The sequence below is a fragment of the Eptatretus burgeri genome, chromosome 1 (genome assembly GCF_056783735.1).
Source record: "Eptatretus burgeri isolate ZD-2024b chromosome 1, Ebu_testis_v1, whole genome shotgun sequence".
NCBI lineage: Eukaryota > Metazoa > Chordata > Myxini > Myxiniformes > Myxinidae > Eptatretus > Eptatretus burgeri.
In genome coordinates, this window is record NC_140961.1 from 22,241,487 (window position 1) to 22,255,458 (window position 13,972).

The window sequence follows — 13,972 nt, forward strand, 5'->3', positions numbered from 1 at the left end:
CTTTATCGGCCTCCGTACGCGTTTCATGCAGCATGGGTGTCGTGCTGGCTGTGTTTCCTGTGTTGTGAAAACACCATTCGTGCAGCCTCTTAAGAGGTATTCATTCGCATGCCTTTTTAATGTAACCGGCAATCTTCCCCAGATCATCGGAAGCTCGAGTCGATAATCCCGCACTGCTAAGTGCACTATATGACTCGCTGCACACATTGGGTTTAGGGCTCGCCGGGGAACAAGGATCTCTCTGCTGCAGTTTCCTCACAGCAGCGCTGCACGCGCTGGCCTCAATGAGGGCCCACCTCACAGCGAAGCCGCACGTGGCTGATTTACCTCAAGAATAATCAGACGAAAAGAAGAGTAGGGACGAAATGAAAAAGAAAATGATTTAAGCAGACCAAGCTATTAGATCATGGCAACGCACTCCCTTGTTTTTCCGCTAAACAAAAGGAAAGGGACTATCGACATGTATAATAATGGAATAACTGTCTTGGGACACTATCTGTTGCATGCTTGTGTTTCCAAGAACCGCAACAATATCGATAGATTTTTTTTTGAATAAGTCTCACTTGCCTGTGCCTGGATGGGTTTGAGGGTAGAGGAGTAGCAGCTGAAATGTGAATCCAATTCAGGTTCCTGCTGATGACTTCATCTTTTCTTTTTACTTGTTTGGGTTCCTTCTAATTACTCCAATACAGGACTGTACCTATTTGGTCTTCCATTTGGTTTGAATTGAATTTATTTTAATCCCATTCTAAATTCAATTGAACTGGAGGGGGAGCACTCGGTAGAGTGCAAAACCTCCTCCGCCAATACTGCTGGGTCACTTAAGTGAACCTGATGTCCTATTCATTGTCGGTCAAAACGGATCAGACTCTACTGAACCACGATTGAATAAACTAAACTAGATCGACGCGCATGTAGAAATGCCCCCAAAAAAATCTAAATTTTTTTGAAAAAACAGTTACAAAGTTTCTGGGTTTTTTTCTCTAACAATTTTTTTTTGGGGGGGGTGGAAATCACTTAAAACATGTAGAAATGCAAAAACAAAAATTCAAATATTTTTTCAAAATGGCCACCATAGCGGCCATATTGGACTTTGGACCAAGTCCAAAATCTAATGGCATGATCCTCGGACCATACCAAACCCCCCACCAAGTTTCGTCGAAATCCGTTGAGGAGTTTTTCCGTAATACTGTTCACAAACAAACAAAGAACAAACAAACAGACAGGGGTGAAAACAGTAACCTCTGTCCATCTTCAATGGTGGAGGTTCATAATAATAATAATAATCATAACTAGCCGAAACCGCGTCACAGACAGATTCCGTTCATTGAACCACCCTCACATGCTCACCCACACTCGAGGGACATGGACTGGACAGGGCGTGCTTGTCCCTGCCTACTCATCCCCCGCCCCTGCCCCCATCCCCCCCCTCCCGCCTTCAATTTGCTTACCCCCGCCTAAAAATTTCATTACCCCTGCCCCGCCTCTTCACTCCCCTGCACCCCCGAATCTTGATTCCCCGTCCCCCATCTCTTGATTCTCCGCCCCACTCGCCCCCGGGCCCCCGCCCCTCTGTCCACCCCCTCACACTCAACCCCACCTAATTCAATCCAGCCACCGCCCACTCATCCCCCGCCCCATTCCCCCCCCCGTCTCCCACTTTCAATTTGCTTACCCCCCCAAAAAAATTTGCTTACCTTGTCCCCCGCCTCTTCACTCCCTGCCCCCGTCTCTTCATCCCCCGCCCCCGCCTCTTCACTCCTCGCCCCCCGTCTCAACGAAATGTGTTTATTCTGCCTCAGTGTTGAAAGTTGACTCTTGCCACGATGTGCGATGCACTCTTACGGGTACGAAGTTTCTTTCAGTCCAGGTCACAAGACCGAGAAAAACGTGACGCGACCGCGAGGAGGAGCACAAAATCGGCCCTTCAGTATTAATATATAGATAATAATAATAATGTCATGGGTCAGGGCCAAGTGTCCGATCAAAGCGGGACGTCTATGGTACCCGGTCATCACTGTGAGCAGTTACAAAGTGGCAATTCTAATTATGTCTATTATCAATGACGTAACAGCAGTACACAAACACCACACAATACACCACACAAAGCAAGTCCTGGTGAGAGTCTGCAATCTCTGATTTCTCTTTTTCCTCTTCTTATTGTAATTTTTGTATTTGAGGATTGTTTGTGAAATCGATTTTCCTCTGTTTCCTCAATTCGTCCATTCTCGATCACGTGTTGCAGTTGATTTCCTCAAATTAGTTTAAAATCCGTTCGTTGTTAAATTTGACAAAGTGAAAAACAGGCTTTCGTTGCTCAACCACAATGACGTTGGAAGACAGGGAAATCTACAGGAATATCTGCCATCCATTGGACCAGTTACACAGTGGTGGTGGTGGTGGTGGTCGTATGGCAGCTTTGCTGCCGGGGTTGCTATCATTTCTTGAAGCGTGACTGGGTCGCTGATGCAGTGCCCCTCAACCAGTACACACACTGGAACTGGAACTCATTTCGCCGACCTCGGAAGGATGACGGGCTGAGTCAACCCCACCTAGTATTAATTTAGCGGCCGACGGGGCTTGAACTCAGGACCCTGGGATCCCAAGCCGCCACCCTAACCACTGAGCCAACACCAGGCTTAGTACACAGTGATGAGAACTGGGTCCGACAACATGAACTATACCTGTATTAAATATAATTTTTTTTCGATTTCTCCTTTTGCGGTTTGTGTGCATTTTCTTCCTCCAATCAGGATTTTTTGTGCTTATTTCTCCAAATCTCGAAATGGTTTCGTGTCAGTGCATCCTTGTTTGACCGAGTCTACATCGTTTGATTGCCATGGCGGTATAGTTTGCGGTAGTGAAAACATTATTAGCTCAATAATTATATATGCTTGCCTTATTGCTGGTTGTACAAATAATGTTTTATTCAATAAGTGCCAATGTTCAATCCATATATATATATATATATATATCTTCTAAACATATACATTTCTTTGGAAATGGACAATCGCCATGAGGTTTTATTGAAAAGTGTAAAGGAAGTGACGTCAGGCTAGCGGTTTGTTCTGGAAGCCACGTTGTGCTTGAAGTCTTGGTCAGTCAGTCTCACGTCCCCTTTACAAGACAAATACCATTTCAGTTATGGCAGAGACGAGCAGGCCGCAATCTTTTCTTTTCGGTAATATATCCGCAAGTATCTGAATGGATGTTTTTATTTATTTTTATTGTGTAGTAGTATGCTATTTCTGTGACGTAGGCCTCGGCTTTGGCCAATGCACCACTCTTCGTCTGGAGCACGTGCTCCTTGTACGTGGAGCCTGCAGTTAGGATGGACGTTTTACTCGCTCTTCCTCTGTTTATTACAAAAGGGAAACGACGCTTGTAAATGGATTTTAATTTTATTTTTTTTTAAACAATTGTTCTGCATTGTATTAAATAAAATGACCAATCCATGGAAGAATGGGGGGAGGGGGGGACCCAAAAACGTGGTGTTGCGTTTGTTTGTTTGTTTGTGTGTGTGTGTGTGGATGTAATTTGACTTTAAAGAAACGTCTATATTTGTATTGTAACTTGAGATCATAATCCGTTATTTAAGATGTTGATCGTGGCGTGATGAGTTTCACCACGTGCTTTTTTTTTTTTAGATTAGTCCTGGAGCCACGTGGTTGCACCACGTGGTTAGAGGTTAGTGATTTAGCATTTGGTAAAGTCGACCCAATTTGTCGGGAAGGGCTATTTGAGAAAAGGAGGACCTGGCCACACATGTTGCAGGCAAGAGGAGGAGAACAAGGTGTCGGATTCAAAAATTTCCGCCATTTTGTGTACGTAATATATAAATACGAGTTTCACCAGAGAGTTGGTGTCAAAGCCACCCAATGCTCGCCGGTTTATACATTTATCGTTTTTAAAAGACTAGTCTAATAATATTTTTTATAAAGCATTGCAGTGAAGTCTGATCCAAATAATTTTAAAGCAATATATGTATTTGTATATTGTAATCAGTAAACTAGTACACATATTAAATTAATGGCAGGTGTCTCGTATAAACGGGCGAGCATTGGGTGGCTTTGACACCATCTTAGGTTGAAATAAAAAATATTTTTTAAATCATTTGTTAATTTCAATTTAACTACACCAATAGTATACCCCAAAGGAACCTCCATGCAAATATCAGCATCCTAGTACACATAGTAAATGAATGGCAAGCTTCTAAAAAATAACTTGCACCAAAAACTTTCACGTTGATGTGCTACAAAAAAGTTAAGTTCAAAACAGGTCAAAAATTTCAAACATTTGAAATTATTTTTTTTTATTTCAACTTCACTACACAAATAGTATACCTCAAAGGAACCTCCATGCCAAATATCAGCATCCTCGTCCACATATTAAATGAATGGCAAGCTTCTAAATAACTTGCACCAAAAACTTTAACATTTTCACGCTCACGCCGGGGGTATCGCTATAGCTCTCTGTTCTTCGAACAGGCGAGCTAAAATCCGGTCGAAATGACTCCTGCTTACAGGGGAATTCGTGTATTGCGTTCCTCCAAGCCCATCCCTCAGTGTACTGCAGTTCGAGCAGAGGGTGGTGGGCTCTTGACGGTAGAGTCCGAAGTGAAGGCCCGCTGGGCCGGTTACTCTGAGCGGTTGTACCAGGCTGATCCACCAACTGTCGAGTTGGACATCAGGGGTGTTACAATCCCCATTGCTGACCCTCCAATCAACTGTGGTCCACCTTCGCTTGTGGAAACGCAGGCTGCGGTGAACCGGTTTAAATGGGAGTAAAGCTCTAGGGATCTGTGGCATCCATGCCGAACTTCTCAAGGCTGGTGGAAATGCTGCACTCATGTCGGCCCAATCCATTTTTGAAATATTCTTCATATCGTTTTTGGTCCTCTCAATGGTGAAGAATCACTTTTTAATTAAAAAATTCTTGTATCCAGATCCCGATTCAGATCTTCACCAAAATCGAATCCGTTCGTCCTTGCGACACACCCAACGTGTCCACCAAGTTTCATCCAAATCTGTCCACAACTTTTTGACACATCCTGCACACAGGCATACCTGGGTGAAAACATAACCTCCTTCCACCTTCGGTGGCGGAGGTAATAAACGAGAATGGCAGTTGGTCGAGCTCATACGTCCACCAGGCTGAACAGTTTACATTTTGTGTCCCACTGATGGGTTGGATCTGAATGAAAATCTTATCCGCTTGTTCTCGTCACCTTCCCAACTCACCCAGAAAGTTTTGTCATATCATGCTATGTATCGTTTTTGGTCCTCTCTCTCAACGGTGAAGAATAGTTTTAAGAATTCTTGTTTCCGGATCTTCACCAAAGTCGAATCGATTCATCCTTGTCACATACGCAACCTGTTCCCCAAGTTTCGTCCAATGCGTCCATAACTTTTTGAGATATCATGCTCACAGACAGACACACAACTTCCATAAATTTAATTGGTTCATATGGGAGAATATTTTGCTGAGTTGGAAGTTTTGGGGTGTGCCATCCAGGTGATTTGTGTTATGCAGTGTTCAAATATATAATTGATTTTTAAAGGCTCCAGAGACGAAACAAAATTGGAATTTGAGGTGCAGTATCTTTCTTCCCTGTGTACGTATAGGGAGTAAATTGAGGAAAAGAAGAGAATGTATGATATATGATGGTCGGAGAAGGAAAGGATGTGAGCAGAGTTTTGGAGATAAGGTGAGGAAGATGGGAGGATATCAGAGTATTGGGATAGAATAGAAGGGAAGGAGCAGAGATAGGAGAGAGAGGATAAGGAAAAAATTCTGCCATGTTGGCTTGCAAAATAAATGGGCAGATAACTCCAAAAGTGAAGGACAACAGGATAGCAGGCTTTGAGTGGAGATGAAAGAGAAGGGAATATTAAATGGGGTATTAGGGGAATTAGGGAAGCAACTTGTCTGAGATGTTTTGTTATGAGGGTTCCCCATGTAAACTCTCCTCAAAATAATTTCCTGGATGATGACACCATTGGCATCCAGATCAAAAGAAATAGTGAAACTATAACGGCACTTGATAATCGAGCGCATACCTCCACCAGGCTTAACAGGCCACGTTTTGGGCCCCACCGATTGGTCTGATCTGAATCCGGACCTGAACCAAAATCTAATCAGCTTGTTCTTGTCACCTACCCAAATACCCAGCTCATCCACCTCGTTTTTTTTAATCCTTTGCTCGAACGTAAACTTATCCCAAGTGATCATTTGTCCATAATTTCAATTGATGCCTTGTATTCACCAGGTGTTTGTGCCATGATGGGAAGCTTATTGGGGCTTAACCCCCTGCTCAATCTGTGTGCGTTTTGATTGGTAGGCTGTGAGCTGAAGTCGACTAAAAAGGAGTTTACGTTTGAAGCGGAGGATGATGGTGCCGATCACATGCTGGTGCTCCGTTCGGTAGGTACATCCATGGCTCTCTTTTATTGGTTCATGCTGTTGGCATGGCTACAATACACTGGTTTCACGTTAGAACGAACAGATACGTTGTACGGACTGGTCATGGCTTCAAAAATGTATTGTACTCCAAATAGTCCAGAAGAACCTGCAACTAACGTGCTGTTGGGTTTGATGTCCTCGATTGTCCGCAACAAGTTCCATTCGTTGTAACGATGACGAGAGTTCCTGGTAATTACACTTTTTGTTTGTATCTTTGGATTATGAATTCCTAACTTCATGTGTGTATGTTCTTAACCAGGTATGTCTTGGTGGAGATGCTACTGACGAGATGCACTCTGTGGAAGTTCAATCTCTCGACAGCCAAGGGAGAGACGTTGTTGCTACAATTGCCACGTTGAAACCCTCCGTACAGCCATCGGTATTTCCTTATGATGCCACATTTCAACTTCCTTTTCTCTCGTGTTTATATATTTTTTTAGTTTTATTTTTGGGGGACATTACTTCACTCTCCTCCATACACCCCCTCCTCTTCTCTTAAATCCATTCCGTCCCGTTTTCTTTTTTCTTCCTTTCTCAGCTTGCGTTGTCTGGCCTCGATGTGGAACCTCCAGTGACTTTCAAGCTCAAGGCTGGCTCTGGTCCCATTTACATTTCTGGGCAGCATTGTGAGTTGTAAGGAAAAAGGTGGATGATGTCACGGGCTGTGGAATAATAATTTTGTCGTCTGTTTTGATTAAGTGGTTGTGTTTTTGTTGTGCCTCTTGGATGTCTTGGCCTTTAGGTATGATGTAGCTAACATGCCAATACGTGTGTCAGATCTGGAGGCCATGTCTGACATCGATGACGACGACGAGGATGATATTGATGAAACTCCTATTGTTCCATCAAAGAAACGTGCAAGGGTTACCCCAAAGTCCCAACCAATGGTTTCCATGGTGAGCTGTTTGAGTTGTTAATTATCTAACCACAACTTTGTGTAATTTTGATATTTAAGCTTTTTGGGGTTTGCTTGTTTGTTTTTGCCCCAATGTCTCATTAAATTGAGAAACACAACAAACCTGCCCTCCTTGACAGGTTCTCTAACATACAAATGAGATGCAAACTAGCTCAAAAAGTGCTGTAATTCAGATTAAACACTTATGTTTGAGTATAAAATCAAGACTTTATTCACAACGAGAACATTCCCAAGACTGAAAATCTGTTGTTGTACTTGTGATGGTGTGAAAACATTTATCGACTCGAGGGGGAGCACTCGGTAGAGTGCAAAACCTCCGCCGCCAATACTGCTAGGTCACTCAAGTGAACCTGATATCCTATTCATTCAATTTGACATCAACAGTGCTTACAGAGTTATAGTTTGCAACTTTCCCTTTTACTTTTAACTTTTACATACTTAATTCATTCGTCATAATTAGATTCCTCGAGACAAATTGATTTTACGTGGGTATATCCACCTGAAGTTCCAAAATCAGCCGCAATTATAATTTTGGCATGTTTTTTGTTGGAAATCACTTGTAACATGTAGAAATGCAAAAAAAAAATCTAAATTTTGTTGAAAAAAAAGTTGCAAAATTTTTTTTTTCTATTTCTTTTGGGGGGGGGTGGGGGGTGGTTGGAAATCACTTAAAACGTGTAGAAATGCAAAAAAAAAAAATTCAATTTTTTTTCAAAATGGCCGTCGTAGCGGCCATATTGGATTTTGGAAGTCCAAAATCTAATGGCATGATCCTTGGACCATACCTAATCCCCCCACCAAGTTTCGTCGAAATCCGTCAATGAGTTTTTCTGTAATACTGTTCACAAACGAACAGAAAGGGGTGAAAACAGTAACCTCCGATCTTCGATGGCGGAGGTTAATGATATAAAAGGAGCTCGGTCGGTCTCAGTCTCGGTGTGCCTGCGTCTGTCCCTGCCTGCATGCTTGTGTGCGTCTGTCCGGCCGTCAACAATTGTCCTGTTGGGGATGCCACTAATTGAGTCCAGTCTGCAAACGTTGTGATGTAGTTGAGTGAGGTGAGCCGGTTTCAATTTTCCTTAAAATAAAACTCTTCCTCCTTCATCTTCTTCACATATGATGTCTCATTAACCTCCGCCATCGAAGATCGGAAGTTACTGTTTTCACCCCTTTCTGTTTGTTTGTGAACAGTATTACGGAAAAACTCCTTGACGGATTTCGACGAAACTTGGTGGGGGGGTTAGGTTATGGTCCAAGGATCATGCCATTAGATTTTGGACTTGGTCCAAAGTCCAATATGGCCACTATGGTGGCCATTTTCAAAAAATATTAGAATTTTTGTTTTTGCATTTCTACATGCCTTAAGTGATTTCCACCCCCCCCCCCCCAAAAAAAAAAACAGAACAAAATTTTGCAACTTTTTTTTCAAAAATTTTTAGATTTTATTTTTTTGGGCATTTCTACATGCATGTCGATCTAGTTCAAAATTGTTTTGGGCCCAATATGTTCTCATGGATCAGGCATTATGTGGCGGAGGTATGTGCTCTACCAAGTGCGCTTCTCATTCAATCCTGTTTCTCATGTCGATTAAATGCGAGCTATATTCAATACTTTTTTTTTCTTTTTTTTTCCCACCAACATTTCCATTTTATTTGTATTGCTATACCAAACAGCACTTCAGATTATACACCGCCATTTAAAGCATCACAAAGCAGGTCACTACTTGCAACACAGGTGAGAAAAGGATATTAATAAAAAAGCAGCTGATATTCAGTAATTTATTCACACGATTTTTCATTTTTATTTTTTTAATTTGTAAAGGGTGAAAGTTAATTTTTATTTATTTTTGTTGGGAAGCAATGGGTCCTCCATCCTAGTAATTTAGAAATGGACCTGTGAGTCACTATTTTGTAAGGAGCAGGAATTGAGGAGAGGTCATTCCCAGTCATTGACAAAGTGATGCCACGGAAGATTAATGTGTAATGATGTTTTTAAATTGCTGCTGATCATGCTTTGAGCAGGTTGCCATTACTGATCGGATGTATGCAGGGTAGGCAGGTCTCAGAATGAATGGAGAGGTTTATTCTGTCCTGCAAGTTGTGCTGAGCGTGTGGTTTTATTTGGATCATACCTGAGCCATGGACCTTGAGACGTACTTGACAGCACAAGTATTGACAAGAACCCCTACCCCCTACCTCTTCATTAAAAGTGTGGACCTCAAATATCCGGGGCCTTCGCTCAAACCTTTCAGATCTTTCCATACAGGCTGCCACTGACAAACCAGACATTATCTGCCCAACAGAAACTTTCCTCTCCCAAGACGTGTCTGACTCCCAAGTATCTCTCCCCGGTTACTCCCTCTTATGGTATGACAGACCTGAGCCTCGTCCTGGTGGAGGTGTTGCTCTCTTCATCAAAGACTCTATTCCTCACTCTCCATGCACTGCTCTCACTCACCCACACCCCCAGGAATACCTCTGGCTTCGGCTTCCCCTCCACTCCCACCTCATGTTTATATGTCTACTGTACCATCCACCGAACAGTGATGACTCCATCTACACCTCACTATCTGAAAACATGGACCATCTTCTATCTTCTCATCCGAACTCTCTCTTCCTCTTATGTGGTGACTTCAATTGTCATCACGCCAGTTGGCTCGGTGTGGGTACCTCTCTCACCTGCCATGGCACCTCAGCAAAAGCTTTCTGCGACTCATTAGGACTGACTCAATCGGTCAACTTCTCGACCCGGATCTCAACCAATGGTACTCCATCTCTTCTGGATCTGATTTTGACAAATTTCCCTGACAATATCTGCTGCTCTTCCTTCGCTCCAATCAGTTCTTCTGACCATGTCCTTGTCAAAGTGGACATCTCTCTGGCTGTTATCAGAGAACCACCTCACCGCCGTCGAGTCTGGCATTTCACTCAAGCCGACTGGCAGGGTCTCCGAGCAGCCATCAAACTTACAGACTGGTCTCCTATTATATCACTACTTTCTCAAACATAAACTCATCCTGGGGAATTCTTTCAAAGAAACTTGCTCTCCCTAATGCACAGATTTATCCTCTCTCGTGTTCAGTTGTCCTACCCTTCCTCCCGCCCTTGGTTTACTGAAGCTTGTGGCGAGGCAGTTGTCCTGAAACAACTTGCCTTTGCTTCATGGAAAGCAAACCCAACTGAGGGCAATCTCAGTTCCTTCCACAAAGCTCGGAACAAGTGTGTATCTACCCTCAGGAGAGCCAGAAAACAACATCTTTCTCATCTCAAGTCTGAACTCTCAAACCTCTCTCCCTCCTCAAAATCCTGCTGGCGTTTAATCAAATCTGTTTCTGGTGTATGTTCCCCCTCCATCCCTTCCTTTACCTCAAATGGCCGCACTGCTGATTCCACACGTGATAAAGCTGAATGTCTAAACTCGGTGTTTGCAGCTAAATCTTGTGTCCTAAACCCATCACTTTCTCTACCCACTTTACCCAGTCGCACCCAACTGTCCCTGGACTCTGTATCCTTTTCTCCTGACAAGGTGGAGAGCTTGCTTTCAAACCTCGAGTCAGATTCTGCAACCGGTCCAGACGGCATCAGCCCACGTGTCCTCAAAGCCTGCTCTTCTGCTCTTGCTCACCCTCTCTCTGTTCTATTCACCCTCTCATTTGCCCAAGGTCATCTGCCATCTGCTTGGAAATCTGCTAACATCACTGCCCTGCATAAAAAGGTGCAAAAACAGATCCCTGCAACTACAGACCAATCAGCCTTCTCCCAATAATCAGCAAGGTTATGGAATCCATCATCGCTTCAGACATGAAATCCTTCCTCTTCTCCAATGGCTTGATTTCCGATCATCAATTTGGTTTCAGACCAGGTCACTCTACCCTGGATATGCTGCTTCTGCTCTCCCATCAATGGATGGAGGTCCTCAATGCCAGACAGGAAATCCGAGCCGTATCCCTGGACATATCACGTGCTTTTGACACAGTCTGGCACCCTGCCCTACTCACCAAACTCTCTTCCCATGGTATTCAAGGCCATCTCCACTCATGGCTCGCAGACTTCCTCTCCTGTCGCATTCAACGTGTGGCCCTAAATGGAGTTCTTTCATCCCCTCTTCCTGTGCAGGCTGGAGTTCCTCAAGGTAGCGTTCTGGGCCCTGTTCTTTTTCTGGTTTTCATCAATGATCTCTCCGACTCTCTGGAAAATCCTCTATTTCTCTTTGCCGACGACTCCACCCTCTGCCGTACCATCTGTCATCCCTCAGACCGGCAAGCAGCAGCTTCTTCGCTCACTGCAGATCTGGATAAAATCACAAACTGGTCCAACACGTGGAACATGTCTTTCAATCCAGACAAATCTCACACTCTCACTATGTCTCTTCGAAAGGACCGTTTAGAAAACCCCCCCATCCACTTTCTCAACAATCCTCTGGAAGAAGTCTTTTCTTTCAAGCTTCTGGGTCTCACTATCCGCCATGACCTTTCTTGGGAAAGTCACATTTCCAACCTCGCCTCAAAAGCCAGTCGCCGACTGGGAATCCTCCGTCGTGCAAAGTCCTTCCTCGGCCCTCTTGAGCTCCTGAACACTTACAAAGCTTTTGTCCGTAGCCTGATGGAGTACTGCTCTCCCCTCTGGGCTGGTGCTCCTGCCTCCCACCTTTCTCGGCTTCACGCTGTCGAAACCAGGACATTTAAGATCATCGGCATCTCCCGCAATGAAGCTGAGTCTTTGGGCCTCTCACTCAATCACCGCAGGTTGGTCGGTGGTCTTTCTGTCTTCTACTGACTCCTCTCCAGCCTTGCCCCCCTGCTCTCTCTCTCTCTCTCTCTCTCTCTGCGATTTGTCCCCACCACATTTCCACAGGGCGCTCAAGGTCCGCCAACAACCCCCTTCTGGTAAAACTACCAAAATCACGAATCACTGCTCATCTTCACTCTTTCATTCCTCTTTTTTTCCCGCCTTTGGAATAAACTTCCTCACTCTATTCTTTTCCATTCTTCCATCCAGGCTTTCAAAACAGCTGTTCACCACCACCTCTTATCTTCCCCCATCCAAATCCTCGATTTTTCTACCCCCGATAATCCACCCAAGCCCACTTCCTTCAATTCCCCTGCTTTCCTTCCTGAAAGTCCCTGTAAATGTCCATCTTCTCTTCGCCATGTTCCCCGTCCCATCCCCATCCCTCTCCCTTCCACAGTTCACCTCATGTGTCTGTTCCCCACTGTTTTGTCCCTTCCACTCCCGCCCCTCTTGTCTCATGCCCCCTTGCTGTGAGTTGTGTGTTAGCTCTCATACAAGCCTCGACAAGGTATACAAAAAAAAAAGAACTGCAGTCGGTCGAGCGCATGCCCCCGCCAAGCTGAACAGTGTACATTTTATATCCCACTGATAGGCTGGATCTGCATTTGGACCTGAACCAAAATCAAATTGGCTTGGTCTTGTCTCCTAACCAACTCATTCACCAAGTTAGTCCAATCCATCCACAACATGTTGATGTATAGTTTTTGGCCCCATCTCTCAATAGTAAAGAATCACTTTAAAAATTCTAGTTTCCAGATCTGGATATTCACCAAAATATAATAATTCGTCCTTGTCACACACCCAACCTGCCCACCAACTTTCGTCTGAATCCGTCCACAACGTTTTGAGATATCCTACTCGCAGACAGACAGGTATGAAAACATGACCTCCATCCACCTTTGGTGTTGGAGGTAATGAGCATTCCACCGCCACAAATGGTCTCGGCTTGTTAATTAATGACAGCACCGTTAACCAGTGTGTGTAAATTGTTCCTCTGTCGCGTCACCCCCAGGGGGCGCTTGAGATTTGCCGGTGCAGTGTATGTAGAAACCTCTGTCCAAAGCTAGAAGACTTTACTTTAATGTTTCACATATTGTGCAAGTACATTGTATGGAAATGAAAAGAAAATGTCTGAAGTTTTTTTGGGTTTTTCTGCATACGACATCAAAGGCTTGTGGAAGAAAGGTAAGCATGCAAAAAAGCAATGCACTGACATTGGGCCAATGGGGGTCACAGTTTGACACAACCACCAAGGAAATGAACAAAGGAGGAAGAAGAAATGCATTAACCTCCAAGTAGGTGGGTTGAGTTTGGTGGGGTTGATGGAAGTAGAAAAGATTGTAGGTTGGGTGTGATATGGTGGTGCATCATTTGCTTAAAGCCCTGGAGGGAAGAGTGCAGTTAGTGGCCAGAGGGGCTGGGGGAGGGGAGGGGCGGGGTGTGGTGTATGCTGTGGCCCCTGTACATTGTGGAGAGCAGTACACCATTGAGAGACGCAGACAAATACTTTGCAGGCTCAGTAATTCTGATTTTTCCTCAGAAAGAGTTGGAACAACAGAGGATGCCCACTTTGCAGCTGGCATTGTTGGTGTATGTGTGTGTGTGTGTGTGTGTGTGTGTGTGTGTGTGTGTGTGTGTGTGTGTGTGTGTGTGTGTGTGTGTGTGTGTGTGTGTGTGTGTGTGTGTGTGTGTGTGTGTGTGTGTGTGTGTGTGTGTGGACACTCGTGTTCCTTGTGAATGGTGGCATTGCATCTCTTGGATATCTAAGCTTTGTTTCAATCCAATAATATTTTTGCCTTCCCTG

The 13,972-nt window shown here is 44.2% G+C and overlaps 1 protein-coding gene across 2 annotated transcripts in view; it reads left to right on the forward strand.

Annotated features, from left to right (window-relative positions):
• Window positions 1–3,010: 3,010 nt before the first annotated feature.
• Window positions 3,011–13,972, forward strand: part of NPM3 (nucleophosmin/nucleoplasmin 3) — a 31,488-nt gene continuing 20,526 nt past the window's right edge. For both annotated transcript variants that reach the window (XM_085874682.1, XM_085874692.1), the window contains exons 1-5: window positions 3,011–3,181; window positions 6,341–6,423; window positions 6,722–6,841; window positions 7,001–7,088; window positions 7,240–7,358. In XM_085874682.1, coding sequence (XP_085730808.1) covers window positions 3,145–3,181; window positions 6,341–6,423; window positions 6,722–6,841; window positions 7,001–7,088; window positions 7,240–7,358 — 447 coding nt within the window. In that variant the 5' untranslated portion in view covers window positions 3,011–3,144. The remainder of the gene's footprint in view (window positions 3,182–6,340; window positions 6,424–6,721; window positions 6,842–7,000; window positions 7,089–7,239; window positions 7,359–13,972) is intronic.